Here is a 24,770-nt window from a genome sequence, read left to right on the forward strand (position 1 = left end):
CATAGCGAGCAGATCGAGGGACGTGATCGTTCCCCTCTATTAGACACTGGTGAGGCCTCATCTGGAGTACTGTGTCCAGTTTTGGGCCCCACACTACAGGAAGGATGTGGATAAATTGGAAAGAGTACAACGAAGGGCAACGAAAATGATTAGGGGTCTAGAGCACATGACTTATGAGGAGAGGCTGAGGGAGCTGGGATTGTTTAGTCTGCAGAAGAGAAGAATGAGGGGGGATTTGATAGCTGCTTTCAACTACCTGAAAGGGGGTTTCAAAGAGGATGGCTCTAGACTGTTCTCAATGGTAGCAGATGACAGAACGAGGAGTAATGGTCTCAAGTTGCAATGGGGGAGGTTTAGATTGGATATTAGGAAAAACTTTTTCACTAAGAGGGTGGTGAAACACTGGAATGCGTTACCTAGGGAGGTGGTAGAATCTCCTTCCTTAGAGGTTTTTAAGGTCAGGCTTGACAAAGCCCTGGCTGGGATGATTTAACTGGGACTTGGTCCTGCTTTGAGCAGGGGGTTGGACTAGATGACCTTCTGGGGTCCCTTCCAACCCTGATATTCTATGATTCTATGATTCTATGATACTTCTGCCCAGACTGAACCTGTTCTGTGGCTAATGGAGAATGTCAATCTTCAGTGCTGACAAGCCAAAATTTTTCATGCACTCTAGGTTCATTAAAAGAACCAGTTTTACTACTATGCAAGTCTCAGTTTATTCATTTCTAGATCTTCTCTCTCCTTGCCCACACACTTCACAAAGCAACTTTTCCCATCACACTTGGAGTGACAAGCCCTGCTCCCACCCCTGGAAATTCCAGCATTGCCAACTTCAAGAGATCAAAAATCATGAGTCGGACCCCCAAAATCATGAGATTGGCCTTAAAATGACATTTTAAAAAAAAGATAACATTGTATTTTTAGGTCAGTCTCTTGATTTTTGAACTCCCCCATGGTGTGTGCATGTGATAATTAACATTGCCCATTCCCCCACAAGTACTAGATAAGGTGATTTTTGGCCTCTGCTGCAGGAGCTCTCACCCTCACATCTGCCCAACTCCTGTCCAGCAATTAATCCTGTCTCCCTATCCCCTATCAGTTTTCTCCCCATCCAACCCCTCTCAGTTCAGCCCCCTAGTCCCCATTACCACTACCTCAGTTCAACCCCCCTCACTGTATCGACCCCTACTGCCCTCAGTTCATCATCTCACCCCATCATCAATAAGCCCCCCCCAGCCCTCATCCTCTTCATTTCATCCCCCTCCCTGCAGCCTCCAGCCTCACCTCTGCTCCTTACGGTTCTTCACCCTCCCCAGGCCTGAGGGTACTGAAGTGGGGATCCCTCTCACACTTCCCAGGCTGGCAGGGGAGCAGCTGCCAGGGCTGACAGCTGGAGCCCTGGCCGCACCTGGGGCGGCTGATAGCATTTCTAAGTAAAATTAAGCCTCACTTTTAGAACTCTACATGTCACGCTTCCGCCCCCCCCCCCCCCAGTTGATGCTTATTTGAGGGTTGGCCCTTCTCTGCTTCTATCTCAGATGAAGTTTCTCTTCCCTGCTGGAGTGTAGCTTGTTAGCTTTGTTTATCTGATATGTAAATGAATTATCATTTTCTTTCAAAGTACTTTAGAATTAACTTCCTGGTGGAGAAATGGCATTTCTTTGTTTAGGATGGAGTAACTCCTGTTTGATTGGAAACACATTTGTGCAGTGCCTGAAAAAAAATTCCTGACAGAGAGTTCTCTCGCAAGATCATGAATGAGGCTTCATTTTAATTAGAAATTGTGCCTCTCATGATCAATTAGCAAGAGTTGGCATGTCTGAAATTCCACAGCTACACTGTAATGACTATTTCCTGAGAAACAAGGGGTATGTGGACTCAGATTTTAACTTGACTCCACCAGTTTATGAAGTGAAATTGCTTAATTTCCATGGCTGCAGAAATGATTGTTACTGCATAGACATTTTCCATAACTGTATAAAGTGTCACTGAAACTGTTAATGAGGCTTTAATTATGAACACTGAATAGAAATATGAAAGGTTGTCCAAGTCTCCTGGAAACATAATTGCCAAATACATTAAAAAGAAGTGGATCACTATTAAAGCCTCTGCAGATCTGGGAGTGAACATCCCACCAAAAATATGTGCCAATTTCCCCTGGCTTTCTAGTTAATCAGGAATGTTGGAGCAAATGGTAATAGAACATTTCACTGAAATTTAGTTATCAGGGGGTTCTCAAAATTCATTGCACCACGACACCCTTCTGACAACAAAAATTACTACACAACCCCAGGATGGGGGACCGAAGCGTGAGCTTGCCCGAGCCCAACCGTGGGACAGGAGGAGAGTACAAAGCCAAACCCAAGGGCTTCAGCCACAGGTAGGGGGCCTATAACCAGAGCCCTGCCACCCGGGGCTGAAGTCCTTGAGCTTTGGCCCCAGGTGTTGGGCTTGCACTTTGGCTTTAGCCTTGGGCAGTCATGCTTGGGCTTGGTCCAGACCCCAGCAAGTCTAGCACCAGCCCTGGAGACCCCATTAAAACAGATTTGTGACCCACTCTGGGGTCCCGACCCACAGTTTGAGAACTGCCGAGTTAAGTTAACCATCTGGGACACAATCCTGCACCAAGAACTCCCCCTAAAGTGAACAGAAGTCTTGAGTAGAGCTGGGCAAAAAACAGATGTTTTGGTTCATTGGCAATTCCAAACAATCTTTTTGAGTTGAACCAAAAATGGCACTTTTCAAAATTGTTGGCAAATCAGAAAGAAAGAAAATGGTTTCTGGTCAAACAAAATGTTTTATTTTGATTTTAAGTATTAATATTTTTAAAATTTTGTTAAAGGGAAAGGAGATTTTGAAATGAAAAATCATTTGAATCAAAAATCAAAATATTTAATATCAAAATGAAATATTTCATTTTTTTCATAAAATTGTTTACCAAAACAATTAAGTGAAATCAACACAAATTTTCAAAATGTTTCAGTGTCACCAAATCTGCATTTTTGCGCAAAAAGGGTTTTTGTCAAAACATTTTGCTCAGCTCCAACCTTGAGTGCAAGGAAAATAGGCCTGGATTCAAAATGAGATCACTGTACAAACTTCCCATAACATGGGATCGTCTCCTCTCAAAATGTTTCATAGAGTAATACGAGCATCTCTTCCTGCTGTTTTCCACTGGCTCTGGTGATGGTACTTAGCAAGTTCAACTTCCAGTAAGGTCCCATAAAACTTTTGCTCTTAACAACTTCCAACTGATTCACTGTCTTAAACTATAAGTGCTATGGATTTAAAGCAACATAGTGTAATATTACTGGTTTACTCTGGTAAAGAAATATTCTCACTTTTCCTGATGTCTTGATTCCTTTAGCCAGGGATGCGTACACAATCGCCCAAGCCAGAAAGAGAGCAAGTGCCAAGGGCCACCTGATTTCACCAGGATATTCAATCCCACCAGAAATCTTCAATACAAAGTACCTGAGAGTCAAAAAATTAGTGACAATGATTGCAAGCTGCATTCTCCCAATGTAAAAGGATCTACATTAGACATTGCTTATAGTGCTGAGAAGTTTCTCTGATCTACCACAAAGGCTTCAGTGAATTTCACCTTGCATTATTATACATTTTATTAATAATTATTGTTATTTATTATTTATGTGCAGTGGCCGTGCCTGAGAGAGACAGTCATGGACCTGGACTGCATTGTGCAAGGTGCTGTACAAACAAAACAAAAAGATTCTCCTTTTTCTCTTGAAACTTAGTTCTTTTACCCTTCATGCCTGGAGGTCAGTTCTCACATGCTGTAGTTCCAGTCTTCTGGAACCAGTTATAAATGACCCACTGAATTTAACCCCAAGACTTTATTAGCAGAAAAGTAACCTGACATTTTCTAATCAAATAGGGGTCTTACTTGAAGTACTCTTCACTTCCACTGACAAAAGTTTTGTTTCCTTGGCTGGTGAAGTTAACCATTGTCAAGTTTGGATAGGCACTCATACAGAAAGTAGAGTTCTTAATCTCTATTTTTGGGTGATCACCAATGATGCACGAATCTGTTAAGAAAAAGGTACCAATAAAGGAAGGAAAGTACTGGACTAAACATTTTCAAGACTGATGGGGACAACTCTGAACATACAGTCTATCATGTAGATCTATTTAATGGTGACATGTTACATTTCTATAGCACCTTGAAACAAAGATCTCAAATCATTTTATAAATATAATTTTTATTAAGTCTCAATACCCATCTGAGATAGTTGGCATTGTTATCCTTTTTTTCCACCAATGGGTAATCTAAGGCACAGAGAGGTTTAGGGACTTGAGTCAATGGGAGATACATGAATATGGGTGAGCAAATAATGCAGAATTGACCCCAGTTCACTCATTCAAGGACAATGTTAATCTGTGGTAATACTGAGAACAGAACCCAGGAGTCCCATCCACTAAGCAGATGTAAATACAGAGACAGAGATCCAACAAAAATTATAACTATGAAAAACAATTGTACTCCAAAACACACCACTGTAAATATTAATTAAGATAATATGGTTGAATCTTAGCCACATATGGGTCCAAACCAAAACCTTAGATCTATTCTGGGTGAGTTTAGATTCTGATACAAGTGTCACGTCAATGCTTATCCTTATAACATACAAATAAATTCTAGATCTGAAAACCCCCAGACTTTAAGGGTCTTCAGATTGGAGCTGGATCCATATGTGATCTGGAGCTACTTTTGTTTGACCTCCCCCCCGCCCCGTGATTACAGCTATGACTGTCTTTGCCAACGTTCCCGAAGATCACCAACAAATTTAAAACAAACAAGTTCGTTAATTCAAGAGCATTTCATTTGAGTAGGAAATATAAATTTTACAAGCTGAATTGCCATCAGACAGCTGACATAGTCTCTCTTTCTCTCTCAATATTTATCCATATTATCTTCTGAAGCTCAAAAACTCCCTAACTCAGAACTTACATAATTCTAAACCACTATGTTCAGTTACAGAATCAGAATCATTCTGTGTAGTGTAACTCATCCCTGAAGATATAATTACTGGCAATTTTAATAATTCTTTGAGACCATGAAGAAGAAACATGAAATACAAAAATATATTATAGCTGTTTAAGTATTGTCAGCAGGGAATCACTTCCCATTTGTATTGCATGACACAGCCAAGTTCAAGAGGAAAAGTAAATAATAATAAGAGGAAATGATAAGAGGAAAACCCAGACTTCTCTGAAATGGATATTGTCACACTGCAAAGTAACCAGTAAAGAAGGATGTTGAGCTGTCATCTTCCTTCCCCCAGACTCTAATGATATTGCCACTTCCATGGTTCACCTGAGCTCTACCTGCAGGCAGATATAGAGACCAGCAAAAGTGACCGTAGGTGTCACCTTATGAAACCTACTATGAACTTGGTGCAGTTAGATGTATAACTTGATATTTTCTGTTTGTAGCACAGATTTCAAAGTTACTTACTGTTGTGATCATAGTGCTATGGCTCTCTAAAGCTTATTCTCATTGGAAATGGGGAGAGACAATTCTAATACTTCTGCATAATATATTCCCTGTGAGCGTGCATGCCTGCATGCACAGGTGTGAGCAAGGGTATATGTACAGGTGCACACGATTTTAGATTGGATTGGAAGGTTTCCCTTAAATTGAATTATTATTATTATAGTGTCTATCTGTACATACAAAGTACACAAATATACAAGACACAATAATTAAAATTTCTATTTAAAGAAAACCTTCCAATCCAATCTAAAACCATGTGTGCCTTTACACATACACCTTGCTGACACACACAGAATATATTATACATATGTATGAGAATCATCTCTCCCCATTTCCCATGAGAATAAGCCTTAGAGAGCCATAGCACAATGAGCACAACAGTAAGTAGCTTTGAAATCCATGCGACAAACAGAAAATATTAAGCTACATGTCTAACTGCAACCAGCTCCTAGTAGGTTTTATAGGATGACACCTAAGGTCACTTTTGCTGCACTGCAGCAACTCTGCACAGCATTAATGTTTGATAGCTTAGTTCTGGAAAGCTTTTGGTTTCCTTGCACTATCCTCTTAAAAATCAGCAGAGGGCACAATTGTACTTTCACGTATAAGCCCCTGCAGTCATGTACACATAAGTCTTCTCATGCAGTGCTATTGATCAAAACTGAACATATAACAGAAATAATGATTACGCTACCTTGGAAGATGTTATCAAGAAATTACATTTATATGGACAAACATTAATAATTAAAATCATACTTTTTTGAAATCAGGAAACACACGAGCAATTTAATTGAGTCCAGTGATAACTGTGCTTCTTTTTCTGTAGAAGAAAGCTGAAACCAATCTCCGGCCTTTCAAGACTTGACACTATTTTTTAAAGATAGACAAAACCTTACAGTTGCTGAGCAAATTGAAGGATAAATGTACCAGAGAAACTGGTCACATTAAGCCAATAGGAAAACCTGCAGTTGGCACTCCCTAACTTTACAAATAGAAATGAATGATCCTTACAGTAAGATCTGATCATCCCTGTGCTATATCTTTATGAGACAATGACCTTATATTCAACAACCCATTTAAAACCATGCTTAACTTTAAGCACCTGAGGAGTCGCACTGTCTTCCATGGGCAATTCATACTTAAGGATAAGCACAATGCTCAAATGCTTTGCTGAATAGGAGCCATAGCACTGCATGAAGATTGTACTTTCTCAGGCTTCTTTGACATCGAGGAAATTAAATATTTTTAAGGGAGTTTAATGCTTTACATTTTCACCTTTAAAAGAGGCCAATGTTTACAAATTTTCAAGCAAATATATGTAAATCATTCATTGGCTTTACAGAATTAGCACACAGTTCAGCAGCTGTCTTTACTAGGTGCGAGAAAAGACAAGGGGGGCTGCTTATCTGGAGATCCCAGGCAGATCTTCAGAACATTAGACGTATGAATCAGGTTGTACTATGGATCAAATGCAACCCTAGCATAAGCACTCAACTCCATCGAAACAATTGAGATTGCATCAGGACTGAAATTGTCCCTGTGGTTCCATTGTGAAATTGGTCCCTAAGGGCCCTTTTCTATTGACATCAACAGTATAGGATCAAATCCTAAGAGTTCAGACCTCCAGTGCATGATCGGTAATTATTAAAATTTCCCTAACTCATTATTCTAGTTATTATAAATTATTTGTATTACCCTAGTGCCTAGGAGCCCTATATCCATACAACATGGGGGTTTAAACCTCAGAAGCAATGTCCTTGTTTCTTATTATGTTGCCATTGTGTCCTGTAAAGCTGAGCAAATAAATCATAAGCTGTAATGTATTCCATTAATTTTTCTCCCTATCCAGTTTGTGCATCATTCACTAACAGGCCATGGATTTCTTGAATTTATTAGTTATTTGAAATTAGGTATTGAATAGTGTCTGTAAATAATTCTGAATCTAGTTTGTGTGTGCATAGTGTATTGTGAGTTTTTAAGAATTGCAATGCAAGCAAGTTAGATTGGATACACAAGCCACTTTCCCTGACCAAATGAAACTCTTGGAATCAGGTACTCAGGCTGAACAGTCCAGTTACAAATTGGAAACTGGCTTTCCTTAAACAGCCACTTAAAATCCACTATTGAGTAATGAGCAAGTGACCATTCTTGCTAGCATTCTCTTTTGCTAGAATATTTTCAGGACTCAGACACAATAGAGATGCAAACATAGTTAAAGTAAGTTTGTTTAAAAATATGAATCAATGTAAATACTTCAATTAATATTGAATGTATCAACTTTATAAAAGCCCAGATCTGAAGCTTATTGAAGTCAATGGGAGCTTTTCCATTTACTTGCATGAAATTTGGGCAGGGCCCTAAATTGGCTACAGCAGAGTTTTGGTGGATTGTACAGTGGTCATAGTCATAAAATTAAACATGTGACTCTGGCCTGCTTTGCTCCAGCAGATCAGTAAGGAAACTTGTGCAATGATCGTACATTTGGGGAAAGATTTATTCCTGGTGAGTTAGAAATTAAAGCAGTGGGATTACTTTGTGGGTGAAACTGGCTCAACTGAGCCTGTCAGTACTGAATCAACCACTACATGTGTCTTTTACCCCCCACCCTCCCAAAAAATGTTTTAAAAATTATTTGTTGTGTTAAAGAGATTTTATAAACAGCACTTAATAAATAATACCTAATCATAAATGATTCATTGAAATGCTCCACAGCACAAGCAGGTGATTGCCATAGCACTTCCAGTCTGAATGCACTAAAATTCATCTGATATTGGAAGCACAGATGAAAGGAACTTAAAAGGAACTTGCAACTATCATATTACTGTTAAAAAGAGCTGATTAAAAAATGCCATTTATTTTTGTGTGAAGTGTAAAAACTTTTTCCCCCTACTAATTTTCAGTTTTTAGTTTACTTTTTGTTTCTGTTTTCTAAACCTGTTTTCAATAAATTCTTTGGCTTTTGGTAAAAATTGTAGGTTTTCATACAAAGCCAAAAACTTTTACTGAAGACCAAAACTTTTCACTAATAATATTTTGGTTTCCAGCTTCCAATTTTTCATTGAGGAACTGGAAAAATTTGATAAAAATCCATTTTGGCCAAAAAGTCATTTTGGGCCTTTTTTATTATTGATTTTTTTCCAAAATAAAACAAGCAAACAAAATGCAACCAACAGATCTGAGACAAGAGTGCATGATTATAAAGATTACTTTAAACCAACTGCATCAAATGATACTGCCAATGATATTCAGGATCTGACTTCAGTGGGAGTGTTGTCAAAATAAAGACTGCAGTGTTAGTCCCTAATAAATTTCATAGGTACAAAATCTCCTCCGATCCAACTTGTAAGGAATGTTCTTTAACATAATTTTTTTTAAAAGCATGTCACAACTTACCTAATAAGAGTTTATTTTTATCTTTGCAGTCTGGCGTGTTCCAAGGGTTGGTGCAGGAAGCCCAGGGTAATACAGGGACAAAGGATGCAAAAAGGTAGAAAAGTGTGTAGCACATAATAATATTATAGTATATGGCTATTAGAACAGAGATGATCAGCATAGCAATGCCACAGCCTGAAAAAGAAAGGAGATGGAAGGCTAGTACAATCATACATATTCATGATTACAAATATATACTATCAATGGACTGTAAAATATCCAAACCTGACCTATCATAAGCAGAAAGACATTTTTCAGCTGTTGCACATACCAAAAACATTTCAGAGATGGTCCAGCAACAACACCCCAGTGTTGGCTATGCAAGTCACTTATTGAATACAGATCAGTCTATATTTTTTCAAAATCCGTTATATAAAGTAATGTATAATTGTGAAATCTAACACAAAATATTACTTGGATTTCCTAAGAAAGAGGGCAAGGTCAAATGAAGACTGCAGTGCATGGTTCAAGTGATAATGCCATACCAAATAAAGTCATTTACAAATGTCTGTTAAAGCTTCAGGCAACTCAAAATTCTCTACAAAAGTTCCCTCAAAAGTGAATGGAGATGGGGAGAGGGAGGCTGAGGCTCACCTTGTAAGGCCGGGATAGCTTTCCAGACAGACACAGGTCCCTGACTAGCAAACTGCCCCAATGAAACTTCCAGGAAGAAAATGGGTATTCCAGCTAGAGCCAGCATCATCAAGTAGGGGATGAGAAATGCACCTTAGGGGAAAGAGAAGAAAGATCTGAACTGCAGCGGGAAAGTGCTCAAGCTGCGTAATTCTCAGCATCAAACAGCATTCAAGTTAACAAAGATTCGTGGTATTTAGGAAGCCTTCAGAGAACCTACTCCAATCGAGTACTAGCCTATGAAAAACAATACCGCGTACTTGTTTAGAGGGGACACTGTAGGGCGTTTTGTTTCAGTAAATGCATCTTAAACATACTGTTCACTGCCATGCGTTTGACTAACTCATTAAGAAGGGCTAGTACGGTGTCTTGAGAAAAGTCCTGTTCTAATTATTTGAATCGCTCCTTATTCATTCTCCGGGAGCATTACGAATTTATTTCTATACTTTGCCACATTCCAGGGTTTCTTCTTTTGCCTAGAAATGAATACCAGGCTCGCTGCTGGTGGTGAAGCTAATTAATTAAATCGGGGTTAATTCCCCTCATCATCAAATGCAACTGTGTCTTGCTTCCTTGTTTCTGTTTGAAAGGAACCAGTCTCAGGTGAGCGTGAGGGCAAGAGTCATTAGTGCAACCACCTGGAGTGATCAATGTGGGGGATAAGGCAACTTTACACCCATTCTGCGGAGATCCTGGTGTATCAGAACAAGAGATCTAAATCCAGGCTGAGATGAGCAATGCTCATCTGTATGCTCTTCTGTAACAGCTGAGCTGGTGGTGCTTGCCAGAAGGAGTAACAATGAGAGTGCCAGTCACTGTCCCTCTCCAATGTTGCCTGTCTTTTTTTTCTTTTCATCTTTCTGATAGCACAATTGTATTCAACAGGAAATTGGTTAAGGCCAGCAAACCCTAGAAAGGCTTGGGAAGAGTCATTATATGCTGTACATACAAGGCTTCCCAACAGAACCTCTATATGGAACGCTTCGCGAATTTGCGTGACATCCACTATAGACAGTTACTGCAGTTACTAACTACTGAGCCAGATTTCAAGGCAATATATGGGCTTCTTTGGAAAAAAAAAAGTCACTAATTCATCTTGGCTACTATGCTGATGAGGATAAAAGTTGGTTTAAATATATATTCGTTGCATTCCTGGAGTTTATTTCCAAATCACTGATTTAAACTATTAGGGATCCCTTTCAAAGAGTTTAGTCTCACTACTGCAGAAAAACTGCTTTTAAAGGGGAAGATTCATGGGTGTGTGCAATTAAGTAATACACAGTTCGATATATGCAGAGAATATACACACAGGCACATACACATTCCATGGCAAAATGCTGTATCGGCTTGAGTGCAATAGGGAAAAGATGAAGCCCTAGATTCTGACTGTCATAAGATAAGCATGTTTTCATCCAGTAAGAAAATACCAAATTCAGTACGATCCTTGATATCTCATATTTACAGTAAACTCCAATACGAGCGGAAAATGTGATTTTTTTTTAAAAAAGGGGGGCGGAATAAAACCAATAATTTTATATACACTTATTTCTGCCAAAGGATGAGTTACTGAACTCCGCTATATAAAGGATTTACAGTGAAATTCCTTTATTAATTTTATAAAAGGAAATGTATAGGAATTTCACTGTAAATCCTTTATATAGCGGAGTTCAGTAACTCATCCTTTGGCAGAAATGTGAATGATCCACTTCTCACAAACTGAAGGATTTTTAGTCTTTCTGGTATTTTAAACAATTATACGAGTGTCCACTATATTTTACCATATGACAGTGGTAAGTTTAAGAGTAGCTTGATTACCTCAACTGCTTTTCTTGTTTTTTTTTAAAAAAAAGCCTGCTAATTGTCTGTAAGACTTTGTTGGACGCAACAGAAAAAGTTATTTTAATCTAATTAGATGTTTTCAAGTCAAATTGCGTTTTCTATAATAAAACGGTTCAAGCAAAATGGAACTGCACACTGCTTTTTCATCACATTTATTTGTGTGTTACTTTGCTGAACATTATTCAGACTTTTTAAAAATTACTATTTCTCGGGTAGTGAAATGGGTTTTAAAATAAATGCGCAGTTCAACCTAAAATATTATTGAGGGTTGATTTTGATTCAGATTTGGCAGAGATTTCCCCTTATTTTATACTTACTTTGGGTTCCTATTTTACCTTCGCTTTCCAAAGCCAAGTCTTTGGATTAGAACCGCTTCTGTACGATTGAATTTAAAAATTCACATATGTATTTTATTTTTATTTGTACTTTGGCTGGAATGTTCTTAGTCAAGTGAAATCCGTTGCTCAAATTTTATCAACCTGTTTGTTCATTTCCTCTGTCTCTGGCCAGTATTAAGTAGGAAAGCATCTCCTCTAAAAATGCTAAGAACATGCTATTTTCTAAGGTCCATTGATAATGTGAATTTTAGCTTTTAAAAAACGATGGTCTGGTCTAGCCCTAAATCTTTGATTGACACAGGATATTCGTTACTATGTTTTGAAGAGCAAGTGTTGGGGGAGGTCTTTTCTCAGGCACTTTCCTCTTGCCCCACTCCCCTTTCCCCCACCCCTCCCCGCCCCGACAAGTTATTTGCTGGCTCAGTATCGCTTGAAGAGCAGCGGGGTGTATAAAGACAGGAAAAGCCATACCTCCCCCATTCTTAAAGGCCAGGTACGGGAACCTCCAGACATTGCCCAGCCCCACTGCATAACCCACCATGGAGAGGATGAAGTCCATCCTGCTAGACCAGTTCCCTCGGGCTTTATTTTCATCTCCTTTATCGTCATCCTGAAGGGTGAAAGGGAAAAACACATTGTCAACATGGCTGTTTTCAGATCAAACAAAGATATCAGGTTTGCAATTAGCTGGCCCCTCAAGAAGACATTATTACAGACCAGCTGCTGCGGGAAGATGAGAGAGAGAAAACATCCAATACAAAGAGATATTACTATATATAACAAGCAGACTCCTCGTCTTCACCCTCCCACCCCCATGCAATCTACACCAATAATTCTGTGCTCTCTCGGTTTCATTGCATACAATCACCTAGCTCTGGATCTGGTTCCTATTGAGGATTTTTGTCATTGATTTCAGTGGAAGCAACAGAGGACCTCAGTTTGGGAATTGTTTCAAATTGAGGAGGGATTGGTGATAGTGAGAACTATTCGGCCCAGTGCTTCTTAATCCTTCCATGTGAGTTCAATGAACAGCCGTGAATTTTCTCCTGGTGTATCTGATATTTAAATTCTAGGGCCCTGAATTTTCATTCCAGCTCCTGACCGATGGGAAGAGAACTGATTTCTGTTGCGATTCTTTCTGGGGAAAAAAAAAAAATCTAACCCAGGTCATATATATTTGGCTTGTAGCTGAGAGGCTTTGCTCTTCTGCGGATCGTGCTGCTCTGAGGAGAACGATCCCCCAGTGAGACAGAACTGATTGGTCCTCAGAAGTCAGATCCTGCGCACCAGTAGAGTCAGTAGAACTCCACCACCACCACAGTTTGGTAGCATGGAAACATCCTTTAGTCTAGTATAAAGCTAGACCTTCTCGCTCTCTCCCGATTCACCCCACCCTAGCAAAGATCTTTGTTGAATGACCCCGGGCCGCCTCTTTCACTTAAATACGAATGTCCCCAGTCCATGTGGAAAAGAAAGCGCAGCGCCATTCCTATCGCATTGGTAATACCAAGGAGCTCTGAACCCCGGAGTAAGGCTGTCTCCCAGATTATAATCCATTGGGAGAGGCCCCTGCTAGAGAAGAGTGTCAGGTGCGCGTTAGCCACATTTTAACATCGTTCAGCAATGCCTGGGAGCCGCTCACGGATCCTAAATAACGATTGAGCTGTCTGAGAGGGAGTGATTGATCACCAATCCCAGCCCAGTGGCTGGTCAGGGACAGGGTTTGTGGAATGGCTGGCTGATTTTGTTCTTGTTTTTGGTTACAATGCGTTACAATAGGCAATAACATTCGCAGAGGTGATAGCGCAATGCAAAGCCTTTATAAATGGGGCCAGTGAATGGCAGGGCAATCTCTGGGCATTTGATGCCAGAAAAGGGGAGTGGACCCGAAAAAAACTAGGTAAACAAACTTTTCTTCCTAGCGTAAAGGAAACAGAGTGCAACCGAATTCAACCACAAGTGTTCTGAGCTTCGTTATTTAGTTCCGGGCAAATTCTGATCGTTTTTATCGCCCATTTTAAGAGAACCACCCCATTGCAGCTGAGCTTTAGGGGCAGGCACCGCTCAATACCCGCCTTTGAATTACCTTGGAGTATTGATCATCCATTTTCATATTTCAGTCACACCGTTTTCTTTCTATAAAGGGGCCCTTTTGAGAGGGAGACATTATCAGTAGTTACTCCCTTGGACTGTGCCCAAATCAGCCTTTTTTGTGTTAGGCATTTAGAGCTTGGAATTCATATACATATGTACTTCAACGAGCTTTGCTCAATGGTGTCAAAACCCCTGTGATCCACCCGGTTCACTTAGAGATGGTGAAAGCGACAGAGAAATAACTTACCCCGTTAACACTGCCAGGCAGAACAGAAGTGTTCCCATCTGTGCCCAGAACCACGGTGCTCTGGCTCATGGTCACCCAACCGCTGTTGGCATTGTTTTGCTCCAGTGTGCTCTTACCAAGACTTTGATTAGCTTCGCCGTCTGTGCTTTGCAAAGGGGGGATTTTGCAGTGAAGAATATTGACTTGCCCTTGGTTTCCTGCACTGGGGATGTTCTTTAGCGGAAAGGTTTCTACAGAATCCTTTCGGGTGGTGGAGTTGGCTTGGACTGAGGTGCTGCTGACCTTGCAGATTCCAATTTTGGTCCTCTCAAAATCGTTCTGTTTGGCTTCTTCCGATAGAGAGATTTTGTTGTCGCTGGAGAGAGATCTGGAGACCTTGGCCAACTGGAAGGGGGCTTTTGAAGGTAGGTTCTGCTGCTCATTTTCGGGGCTGGTTCGTATAACTCCCGCACCTTCAATTTCTCCAAGGGCAACTGTTTCAGGGCTGTTGACAACCTGCTTGTTCATATCCTTTTGACTGGTGTAATCCTAAATGACAACATAACATACTTTATACCCCCCAAAAAAGCGTTGAGATTTTGGGGTTTTTTTGATTTTTCACAAATATGCACTGTGCATAAAACTGCGATGCAATTTGTCTGGTAACAGTGGTTAGGAACGTTTTGCAGTATTTTCAGACTACACGGCTCTCCTCGGTAGCCTTATCACATTAAACGCTAATATTCTGAGAAGATAACCGGGAGACAAAAATAATAGAGACTGCAAACCTATAATTCTACACAATGTTTCCACAGCTCTGCGCCTCCAAACCTTGTTGGATTTCACATCACGACTGTAGAATGCTCCCTTCCCCTATCACCGTTGCAGAAAGATTCTTTAATTTTACGCCCCATTTCCTTTCTGTCATTCAACAATGCACACTGGCTTTTTTATAGGCAATAAACAAGCTGCCCTGTAGGCAGCTAGAGATGCTGGAACCAAACGGAATAGTATTGGTTAGCATTCCCGATATTCCCAGTGAAGTTACTACATTCATTCTAAATATTGAAAAAAAGACAACACGATGAAGGGATATTCTATACCATAACAAATGCTGGATTATTATTCTAAAATAAGCTTTCGAAATATGCTCGTTTTAAAGATCTAAAATTTTCGAAAATAGCAGATAGCCTGATTGTTTGTAACTAGCAATATTTAACCAAAGAAGCTGCTAAATCTCACCATTTGACAATTTCTTGTTAAAAATGTGTGCCCCTTTTTGTTTTACTCTGTCATATTTCAAAAGGAAGAAAAGTGCACTATGCAGTTTTCTTTGTATGAATTCTTATCTTTAACAATCTCCAAACCCACATAGTGTCAGCTAATGAAACATCTGCATAGAACTCGATAGCGATTTTACTGAGCTCTGAAGTACATACGTTTGTGAATACGTTCCCTTTCTTTTCTTATGTTGGCTATCTTATAGGTTGTAAAGGTTTTTTCCATAGCGGAAAGTAGCCTTTCAGAACCCTGGACAGTTCCCATTTGAAACAAGCTCCTTCACCTACAACCTAGAATACTTTTGCATGATGGTTACGCTCTACATGAAGTAATATGTGAAATTAACAAATAGAAACTACATGGAGTATAGCCAAAGTAAATTCTAAAGAAAAACTGCCCCCCAAACACACCTTCACCACATCTCAAAAACGGAAAAACAAGCACTTACCATGTCTTAAATAGCAACAGATTGAACTGGTGGAGGTAAAAACGGCCGTACAGGCGATTGATAGACTGAATTTTGCTCAGCCAAGAGCAAAGCTTTCTATAGCTCCTTGGGAAAGATTGGGTTTGCGTCAGTGCGGAGCAAGGTGCCCTTCCTTTGACATTTTCTTGATAATAAGAGTTTGATAAATCATTACCCTTGGATTCAGATTTTTAAGGGACAAGAAGAAGCCAGAGCGCCGGCTAGCTGTCACTCAGATAGGAGTGGGATTGCGTGTTCAGTGTGATTCATATGGGGCTGACTACTAAACCAAACCCAGCAAGAGCACTGGCAAGAGCAGAACTTTCTTGCTAGTAATTAGGAGGACCATGTGAGAAACACGTCCTATTGCACCCAAAGCAGACGAGCCAAGAGAAGAAGCCTTTCATCTCCCCCCCCCCTCGTTCTTATCGTTTTTGATTCAGCATTTGATATTCCTTGTCCCTGAATCTCTGCATCTGACAATGATTCCAACAATAAAAACATCGTTATTCATATAATATTTAGAGTGGCTTCTTCCTCCACCTCACTTTACACCATTAGACAATAACATGTTAACATGTTTATTATTACTGCACCACAGAGGGGTGAAAGCGCTACCTAAACAAATCAAAGCGGAATGACCCCACAAAGTTAATCTTCTTAGTAAAGAAATATTTCTTTCCATCAAGACCCTCTTCGCTGCAGTTGGGCGGGGGAGGGAGGGAATGCAACGTTCAGTGCAGTTTTAGATGTTGTCCTTTACAAGCAAGACGAAAACGCTTTAGAAGTCAAGATATGAAGTTGGCGATAGAATTGATTTTCCAGTGAAGGAATCCATCGATGCATTTAATAATCACTCGTAAGTGGGTGCTATGGGAGGCTGCTTAATGCATTTGAGCACAAAGTGTAAATGCATTAAAACTAAGTAATCATAACATCTACTTTTGACAAATCTCGATGTGCCTTAAACAACACTCTCTTCTGTCCTGTCATTCCTGTCCAACACTGTCCTTCCATTTGAAAGTATATGCCCTCTATTTCTTCCCAATTCCCCCCCCCCATACACACATACTATGTTATAGCCAAGTGTAGTCAATCCGAAGTGTACGCCTTTTGTTAATAGGGAGCAAATGTAACTTTAAATTAAATTAAATAAAAAAGCTACTGCTACATCCCTTCTGTTATAGACTAACTCGGATTTCAATAGCAAAACTAATAATTAACACACAATTATTTCCTAACTACCTACTGCCTTGTGCCATAATTAGTCTTCGTTCCTAGTCAGGTGATTTAAGAGCGCTCCTCCCCTGCAGCCAGCTCTGCCCAGAAGTCTCCAGCGGCAGCCCAGCACTATACATGTAGCTGCAGGGACTGCCCATCACAATCATAACTCAACTCGGGGCTTTGAATTACACCTTCTCACTGCAGCCATAGGCAGAAATTCATCGGTAGGACTAAGATATAAAAAGCACCCCAAGGTCAGGGAGGTCGGGGCTAGCAACTAGGAACAGAAAATGTCATTTTTCTGGGCAATGTTTATCACATTCCAAAACTTCCAAATGAAACAGTCTCAGAATTTTAAAGGAGAGGCTTAGTCTTCCTTCTGCTGTTCTTTAAAACATATTGAAACTCAAAATACATAGTTAATGTTTAAATATCTGTATTTCACATCCCCCCCACCCCCGTTATATTTATTCGAAAATAGAGGGAAGTGTGGGTAGAATCTAGTTCTGTTTTATTTTAACAGTACATCAGCAGCTTTCTGTGATATTTTCAGTATTTCTTTACCAGCCTGTTCCGAGGCACGGAATTGATAATGGTCTTTAGTTCAGTTACCTTTCCCCTCAGATTATAGTAATAGCTTTACATTCAAAGACTAAATTAAAAGCGACAAGCCAGCAATCCAAGGAGTATTTTTGGTTAGAGAGAGTTGAGTGCCTTTTCCAGATACCTACGGATTTCCACAAATAGGGTTGATTAGTTTTGTTTTTTAAAAGGACAGGAATTGAATGGTGAATTCCAATTTCTGAAGTAGTCTCAATCTTTTCTATTTCATCAGCTGTGAGGAGCTAACTAAACGTTTGACTTCTCGGAAGGGAAACAGTACCTTTGTTTCTCACTTACACGAAAACAAGACGTAGGAAGAAAACTAGTTCGGGTTAGAAAGTTGTGGGGGGGGGGGGAAGCACTCTGGAGACGTTATAGAACAAAGAGTTTCCTCAGCCAGCAATGACAGGTTTCAGAGTAGCAGCCGCGTTAGTCTGTATTTGCAAAAAGAACAGGAGGACTTGTGGCACCTTAGCGACTAACAATTTATTTGAGCATAAGCTTTCGTGAGCTACAGCTCACTTCGTCGGATGCATGTAGACCCTGGGCATTAAGTCTGTGCTGTTTAGCTGCGTTTGTCTCGTGTGCTTGTTTCTTCTTCCATGCCAAGTTCCTCGACCCCTCTCCCCCCAACCCAACAGGAACATGAATTTCCTCCTGTTTCTGGGAGAGGAAGAGTTAAGGTTGGGTAGAAAGTCTCGAGTGCAGAATTTTACACATGTTGCTGAGCTGGCCGAGTGCGTGGCTACAGGGCCACCTTCACAAGAGGGCGCACCAAGCACCCGCATTTACGGATCGCCCCCGTTTGGGTTAAAAATAGCTAGAACTCGGGAGTACTAAAGCTCCCCATGCCCATGCCTAACTCCCCTCCTCATCAGATCCCCCCTTTAGCCCTTTCCTCGGCCTGCTTCGCGGGTGTGGAGCAGGGAGGGTAACTGCATGGCCCGTTGCCTTGGGGGACCCCCCCCCCAAGTCTCCTCTGTACGGGCTGGGGAGAGCACTTATAAGACCAGATGTGACACGCAGCGATCCCTCACTGTACCGCGTCCCCCCGAGAAGCACGGCGGCTGAGCGGGGAGATTCAGGAACTGGCGCACCAGTGACTCAGAATAATGCGGCTCAAGCGGGGCAGTTTCAAGTTTTAAGCGCCGTGTGTGTTTCCGCCCTCTCTTAAGCGTTGCGCCGAAGCTATCAAACCGGCCCCCAGGAGCACGGTAGCCCCGCCCCTGCGGCATCCTGCCGCAGACCGGGAGCCCAGAGGCAGGAAACCCTGCACGTCCCAACCCATTCCTGCCCTACGTGCTGAGTTACGAACTCCCTGGCCCTATAAGGGATGAATGGATCCGTTTCCCTGTGCTCGCCTGGGGGCTTAAAACTCCCTCTGCCTTCTGGGGGCTTGGGTGTAAGCGCCTGGGGCACAGGTCGCCGTGTGCACTTGCCCCTCGCTCGCTGTATCCGTCAGTACCCGCAGCCTTTTTTAAAAAGAAAACACGTCCTCCTGGAGCTATTCCCCGCTCCGACCGCCTGTTTGGAGTGATAATCGCTTCCCTCCACTATACGGCCTGTAGATCCGCATCCATCACGGCAGCAGCCATTCAGATTGAATTAACAAATCACTACAGTCTTAATTACTTTGTCACAGATGAAAAATAGTAATTGATCTTGTCCTTGATCGCTTCGCTTCCCTCTGCTCCCCGTCCCAGATTAGCAAATAAGTACAAAAAAACGGATCTTGGGGATATGTAAGCTTACACTTTCAGATAATGAAACTGCATGAGGAGGTTTCTCTCACACACACACACTTCTGCAGAGAAGCTGTCCACTTCCTTGGGATACTTTGGGTAGGAGGAGGGAGAAAAGCAAAAAGGAGAGATTTTGAAGGTGTAAATTACAATTATATATATATTAATTAAAAACACCACTAGATTTCCCTCCCCCCCCCACACACACACTTGAGAACAGATATAAAGGGGGGGGTTGTATGGATATTGGCATGCCCCATCTGCACAAGAAGAAAGCTGATATTTCATTTTAAAATTTATGTACCTACATCTAAATCTATCCACCACTACTCAAACACATTTAAATGAGACACAGATATTTTTAATACCGTGAATTCCAGTTTCCAAGCCACACATCCCTGTCTCACTTCCCCTAACTTCCTGATTCTGGCTGAACTTTTCCATTATTGATCTTATCTTAAAGATTGTGTTGTTGTTTGGGGGGTGGATAGGTGCCTGAAAAGCTTGAGCAAAATTGATTGGGCTTGTTGTGTGGTATGTGAGCAGGAAAACACACCACATCAGATACACAATTCCCTACCACCCTCCCATTTACCCACTTTTCATACAACTGGCAACTGCCATTTTTGCAACCCACATAAAACACAAGATTGACTACTGTTAGAGTCTTAAAACTTGGCTTTGGTTTATAGTTCTCATTGAAAAAGAAAAGCAGTTGAAGTCTGAAAAAAATCAGATGGGTTTCTGTTTCTTTTCTCCTCTACTCTCTTTTGGCACCTCTGCAGAACAGAGCTATTCAGCAAGTTCAGAGAAAGCAGCCTGCGTTAAAGAATCTACATCCATTTACGTTGTTTTCTCTTTTTTGTACTTTTCAACTAAAGGCCAAACATTGTCTTCAATGCAATGTTTGGGATGAGAAATCATTTCAAACACCACAGTAAATTCCAACAGTGAAGGATTTTTAAGTTAGAATCACGTGGGTATTCTACCATTTCCTTAGTTAAAATTAGAGCTAATATAATTTGTTATTAAATTTATATAACAATATATAAAAGATGTACAACCTGACTCAGTTAACGCTACACTTTAGAATTTATTATCTTGTAGGTGCTTGATTGCTCAATCTTCATATTTCATTTAAGGGGAATTTTGGAGGGATGACTTACAGGAGTATTTTTTTAAATTTAATTTTTAGATGTATAAGAATGGTCACTTCCACATGGTGCAGGGCACAAGATTACATGTGCTTTTTACATTTGTTTCATTAAAGTAAACATGTATACACATACACAGCCATAGATATATAGGGGTAGGTGGTAGTATAGGTCTTATTGGTGGCTATATTACCCACATTACTTGAGTGAGCTATGTGCGTAAACTCAAATGAGTATCAGCAGCAAACCTGGGAAATTCCTCTCCACAATTTTAAAAAGCTCCTCTTTCTAGCTCTGCAAGGTTGCAAGATGTCAGACCTTAAACATGTTATTGGTCTAAAAACAAATTCTGCCCATCCTGGGCCTTGGGTCAACAACATTTTGTGGACAAATTCCACATTTGGAGAAAATGCAAGTGCACATACAGGCTAATTTTTATATAAAAGAGAATGAATACAGGCAAGAACTTGTATTTAAACCCAAAAATAGAAGGCATGCAGCAATGTGTTAATTATCTTCCATCTCCCACTGACCATTCTAATAGCAAGACTATAGATTTTATACATTTTTGGGTTCAGCAAGGTTTAAAAACCTGTTTATGGGTTAGATCCAGCAAGTTGCTCAGCACATCCTGTCCCTCATAGTCCAGTCCCACTGATACTCTCCTCTCAAGATCCAGACCTACATGAATCCCAAGTTATCTGAACAGTGTGATTGTCCACAAAAAGTCTGGGCCCTTTTAAAGTGGAATCCTCACCTTAACAAGCTCTGTGATATTTTACTTCTCTCAGTCCAGATAATTACATTCTAATAATGAAGAGTCTGGTAAATCGTTAAAGCATTAATTACTTGCACTTTTTCTTCTGTGAAATGCCTCAGGCTTATAATGTTTTTTACTAACCGGACTGGACACTTTTTGATTTACCTGTCTTTGTCTGCTTTAACCTGAATAACTCAGTGGCAGGTACTTGCACATTCAGAGAACTGGCAAATTCAGGAGTCCTCACTGTCAAAAGATCCAGTCGCAGGGAAATACAACTCCTTCAGTGGAAGCCACAAGAAATAATGAAATTTGGGAAATGGGGGGATCAGCTGGAAGCATCTGGAAGAGATTTCTGCACCATTGGTCAGGCACTCATGCTCTTCACACCTATTTAACCCATAGTTACATGTTTCTTCATTTGTCTAGACATTTCCCCTGACCACAGAGCAATTTCCATAACATAAAATTGGATTGGAGTTTCTGGCTTACTACGGGAAAATGTTACAAAGTAAGAAATCAGACAGACAGGACATATTTAGTGAGAAAGATACCGTTTAATTATAAATAGAGCATATCCAGTACTTCAGGTCCGTTCCATTCATACATCCATTGTTATTAGGATCCCAGTCCATATTCACTGAAGTCAACTAAAGTTTTTCCATTAATTTCAGTGGGCACCAGATCCAGCCTTAGCACTATCCCAATCATCATAATAAAACCTTTCCCTCCATTCCACAACCATAAAGAGTCTAGTGATCAGGAGTTCGGAGAGAAGGCAATAGAAGTGTCTGCATCTGAAGCTACAAGAAAGTGAGTTTTCCAGGTCAGATGGACTGTGGGATACCATGTGTACATTCTGGAAAAGCTGCATCATCACTCAGGCAGGTTTCAGTGAATAATCAGCTTATTTTAATACCTTTAAAGGGTGTCAGTCGTTTTTGATAGTGTAAACTTTCATCTGTAGCAATGTAAAATGGTGGCATATGTATCCATCAGGGCAGTATGGGGCTTATCCAGCTTCCGCTGAAGATAATGGCATTCGTTCCCTATTTTTAAATTTCAACAAGACCAGAATCAGGCCATATAAACATAACTACTTATGTATTTCTTAATGCACCTCCCTGAAGGTATCTTGGGTATTTAAAATTCAGCTGTACACAACAAAAGCTCCTTTTTCTTCCTTATGTCATCTCTGTCCTCTGACCAAAGTATAAGTTTATTTTAAATCAAAGAGGGTTTCACTCTCAACTTTTAGCTTTCACCCATGTCTCATTTCCAAGGTATATTAGTGTATTGGGCCAGCACTAAATAAATACCATATAGTGATGGTGACTAACTGTCTAATACTAGCTTATGAATACATGAGGAGAATATAGCCAAACTGTAGAAGCATTCCAGCCTCACCTCCTTTACTGGGGGCAATGGGCATAGGGTGGTAGAGTCCAGCTACACCAGCTGCAGACTATCCCATGGTGAGGGGGATCCTAGATGCTTTAGGGATCTATTGCACTGTCACAATGTTTCAAAGGGGCTGGATCACAGCAGAGACTCTGGCCCATAACTTCCACACATGCAGAGCTGTAGCATCAAAAGGGCAATAGAGCAGCAAAAGTTCACATTGATCAATCTATGCAAAAGCTGAAAAACTGAAGCCAGACTACTTTTATCAAGAACTTTCTCAGACTGGGTTTCTGTGTGCATGTGCCACTGATTTCTTGATCTGTTTAAGGCTTGAATGGAATGGCAGTAATACTAAGAGTGGAAGAATGTGGATGGACATCATCAAAGATCATACTTCAGCAGACTCTCCCAAATATGTTTGAATTTGCTTTTTAACCCTGTACTAATAAGACATCAATAATATTGCACAGATTTTACAGAGCACCTTTAATCCCAGATTTCCTGTGTGACCTTGGGCAAGTCATTTAATCTCTGTGTTTTAGTTCTCCATATGTAAAATGGGACTAATTTTAATCTTTGAGTTTATAATTGTAAATTTAGGGGAATAAGCTGCACAGGTGTAAGGCATCCTCATATTGCCATCCATATTAATATTATATAATCCATTAAGGCCTGGACCAATTTAATTTCCTCTATTAAAAAAATAAATATCACACTGCTATCTGAAATAGTTAAATCTGTACCAAAACTGTATGTGGACCAGGCCTTACCATGCATTTTCACAGTCCCTAGTACAATGGAACCCTAATCTCTGTTGTGACCTTGAGGCACTGCGCTACTAGCCCAAGAGAGATTTACTGTCCATGGAGAAGGTAATAAACTCTATGGACTTGTCTACACAGGAAAGTTATACAGGTATAAGCCAAGGTGAATTTAAACTGATATAAGTTATCAGCATAACTGCATTGGCTTGACTAAATTCATAACACAACTCAACAAGGCTAAAACAGAGCTCTTAATTTCTCTTCCCCTCAAAGCACTTCCAACTAAAAGTCTCATCCAGACTCTCATCTCATATTTCAATTACTGCAACATCCTTTTCTCTAATCTCAACAAATGCAATCTTGTCCCACGGATTTCTGTTTAGAATGATGCTGAAAAGACCATTTTCCTAGCCCCTTGCTTTGACCATATCACCCTTCTCTTTGAATCCCTTTGCTGGCTTGCACTTTTCTAGTATATCAAACTTGTCTTCAATTTCAGGACCCTTCACAGCCTATCATCTCTCATTCTCATCAGTATTGAAAACTTGACCCTGTCCTCCGATTGGCCCACAATGTTAGCCTCTGTTATCCACTTGTTAAATTTTCAAACAAGCACCTTCGTGCTTTCCTTAACACTCCCCTCCTGCCTGGGAGGAGCTTCCCATAAACATTCCCAATGCCACTTCATTGTTCTCCATCAAATCCCTCTTCACTGCCATGATGCCTACAAAAAAATGTGACAATGGCTGCTGGTGTACTGACACCATTCACTGCCTTTTACTGACAAATGTTGTCCATTTCATTGCACTCCCCACATCTGTTTGTATCCCTCTCTTGTCTTATACTTAGATTGTAAGCTCTCCGGGGCAGGAACCATCTGTTTGTTCTCTATTTGTACAATGTAGAGCACAGATAGGTCCTGGCCAATGGCTGGGGCTTCTGGGTGCTACTGCAGTACAAATAAGACATGATAAACTCACCTATCCTACACTGTAAATACTAGACCATTTCCAAAACCTTTTTGAAAGATTTCAACATTTTTAAGGAGTTTTCCTTACTAAGTTTTTCCTTGTTTGGCAAGCCATTTATTTCTTGTGTTTTGCCCACTGCACAAACTGACATAGCTTTGTTTTATTTGCTTTTCCCTTTGTACGGGCATCCCACATTGGACGCCAGAGACTCCCACTGTATGTAAATGTAATTGGGAGGATTTATTGAGAGGTATTTCTGAGAAAGATCCCAGCAAACAGGTACAGTATTTGGTTCAGTCTTCAAAATAAACCCAAACA

General features: G+C 40.5%; 1 protein-coding gene across 3 annotated transcripts in view; it reads right to left on the reverse strand.

The window, feature by feature from the left end:
• SLC6A5 (solute carrier family 6 member 5) overlaps positions 1-15,957 on the reverse strand; it is a 58,648-nt gene extending 42,691 nt beyond the window's left edge. Inside the window, exons 1-7 of one of the 3 annotated variants that reach the window (XM_043516788.1) lie at positions 15,813-15,957; positions 14,105-14,632; positions 12,235-12,373; positions 9,548-9,679; positions 8,915-9,088; positions 3,911-4,052; positions 3,345-3,477 (exon numbers count right to left, since the gene is read on the reverse strand). In XM_043516788.1, coding sequence (XP_043372723.1) covers positions 3,345-3,477; positions 3,911-4,052; positions 8,915-9,088; positions 9,548-9,679; positions 12,235-12,373; positions 14,105-14,632; positions 15,813-15,815 — 1,251 coding nt within the window. In that variant the 5' untranslated portion in view covers positions 15,816-15,957. Of the gene's footprint in view, positions 1-3,344; positions 3,478-3,910; positions 4,053-8,914; positions 9,089-9,547; positions 9,680-9,846; positions 10,042-12,234; positions 12,374-14,104; positions 14,633-14,871; positions 15,001-15,812 lie in introns of those variants that run through there. The other 2 variants (XM_038407155.2, XM_038407156.2) reach the window with 2 other exon arrangements.
• Between the last annotated feature and the right edge of the window lie 8,813 nt (positions 15,958-24,770).

Source organism: Dermochelys coriacea, chromosome 6 (assembly GCF_009764565.3).
Source record: "Dermochelys coriacea isolate rDerCor1 chromosome 6, rDerCor1.pri.v4, whole genome shotgun sequence".
NCBI classification, from domain to species: Eukaryota; Metazoa; Chordata; order Testudines; family Dermochelyidae; genus Dermochelys; species Dermochelys coriacea.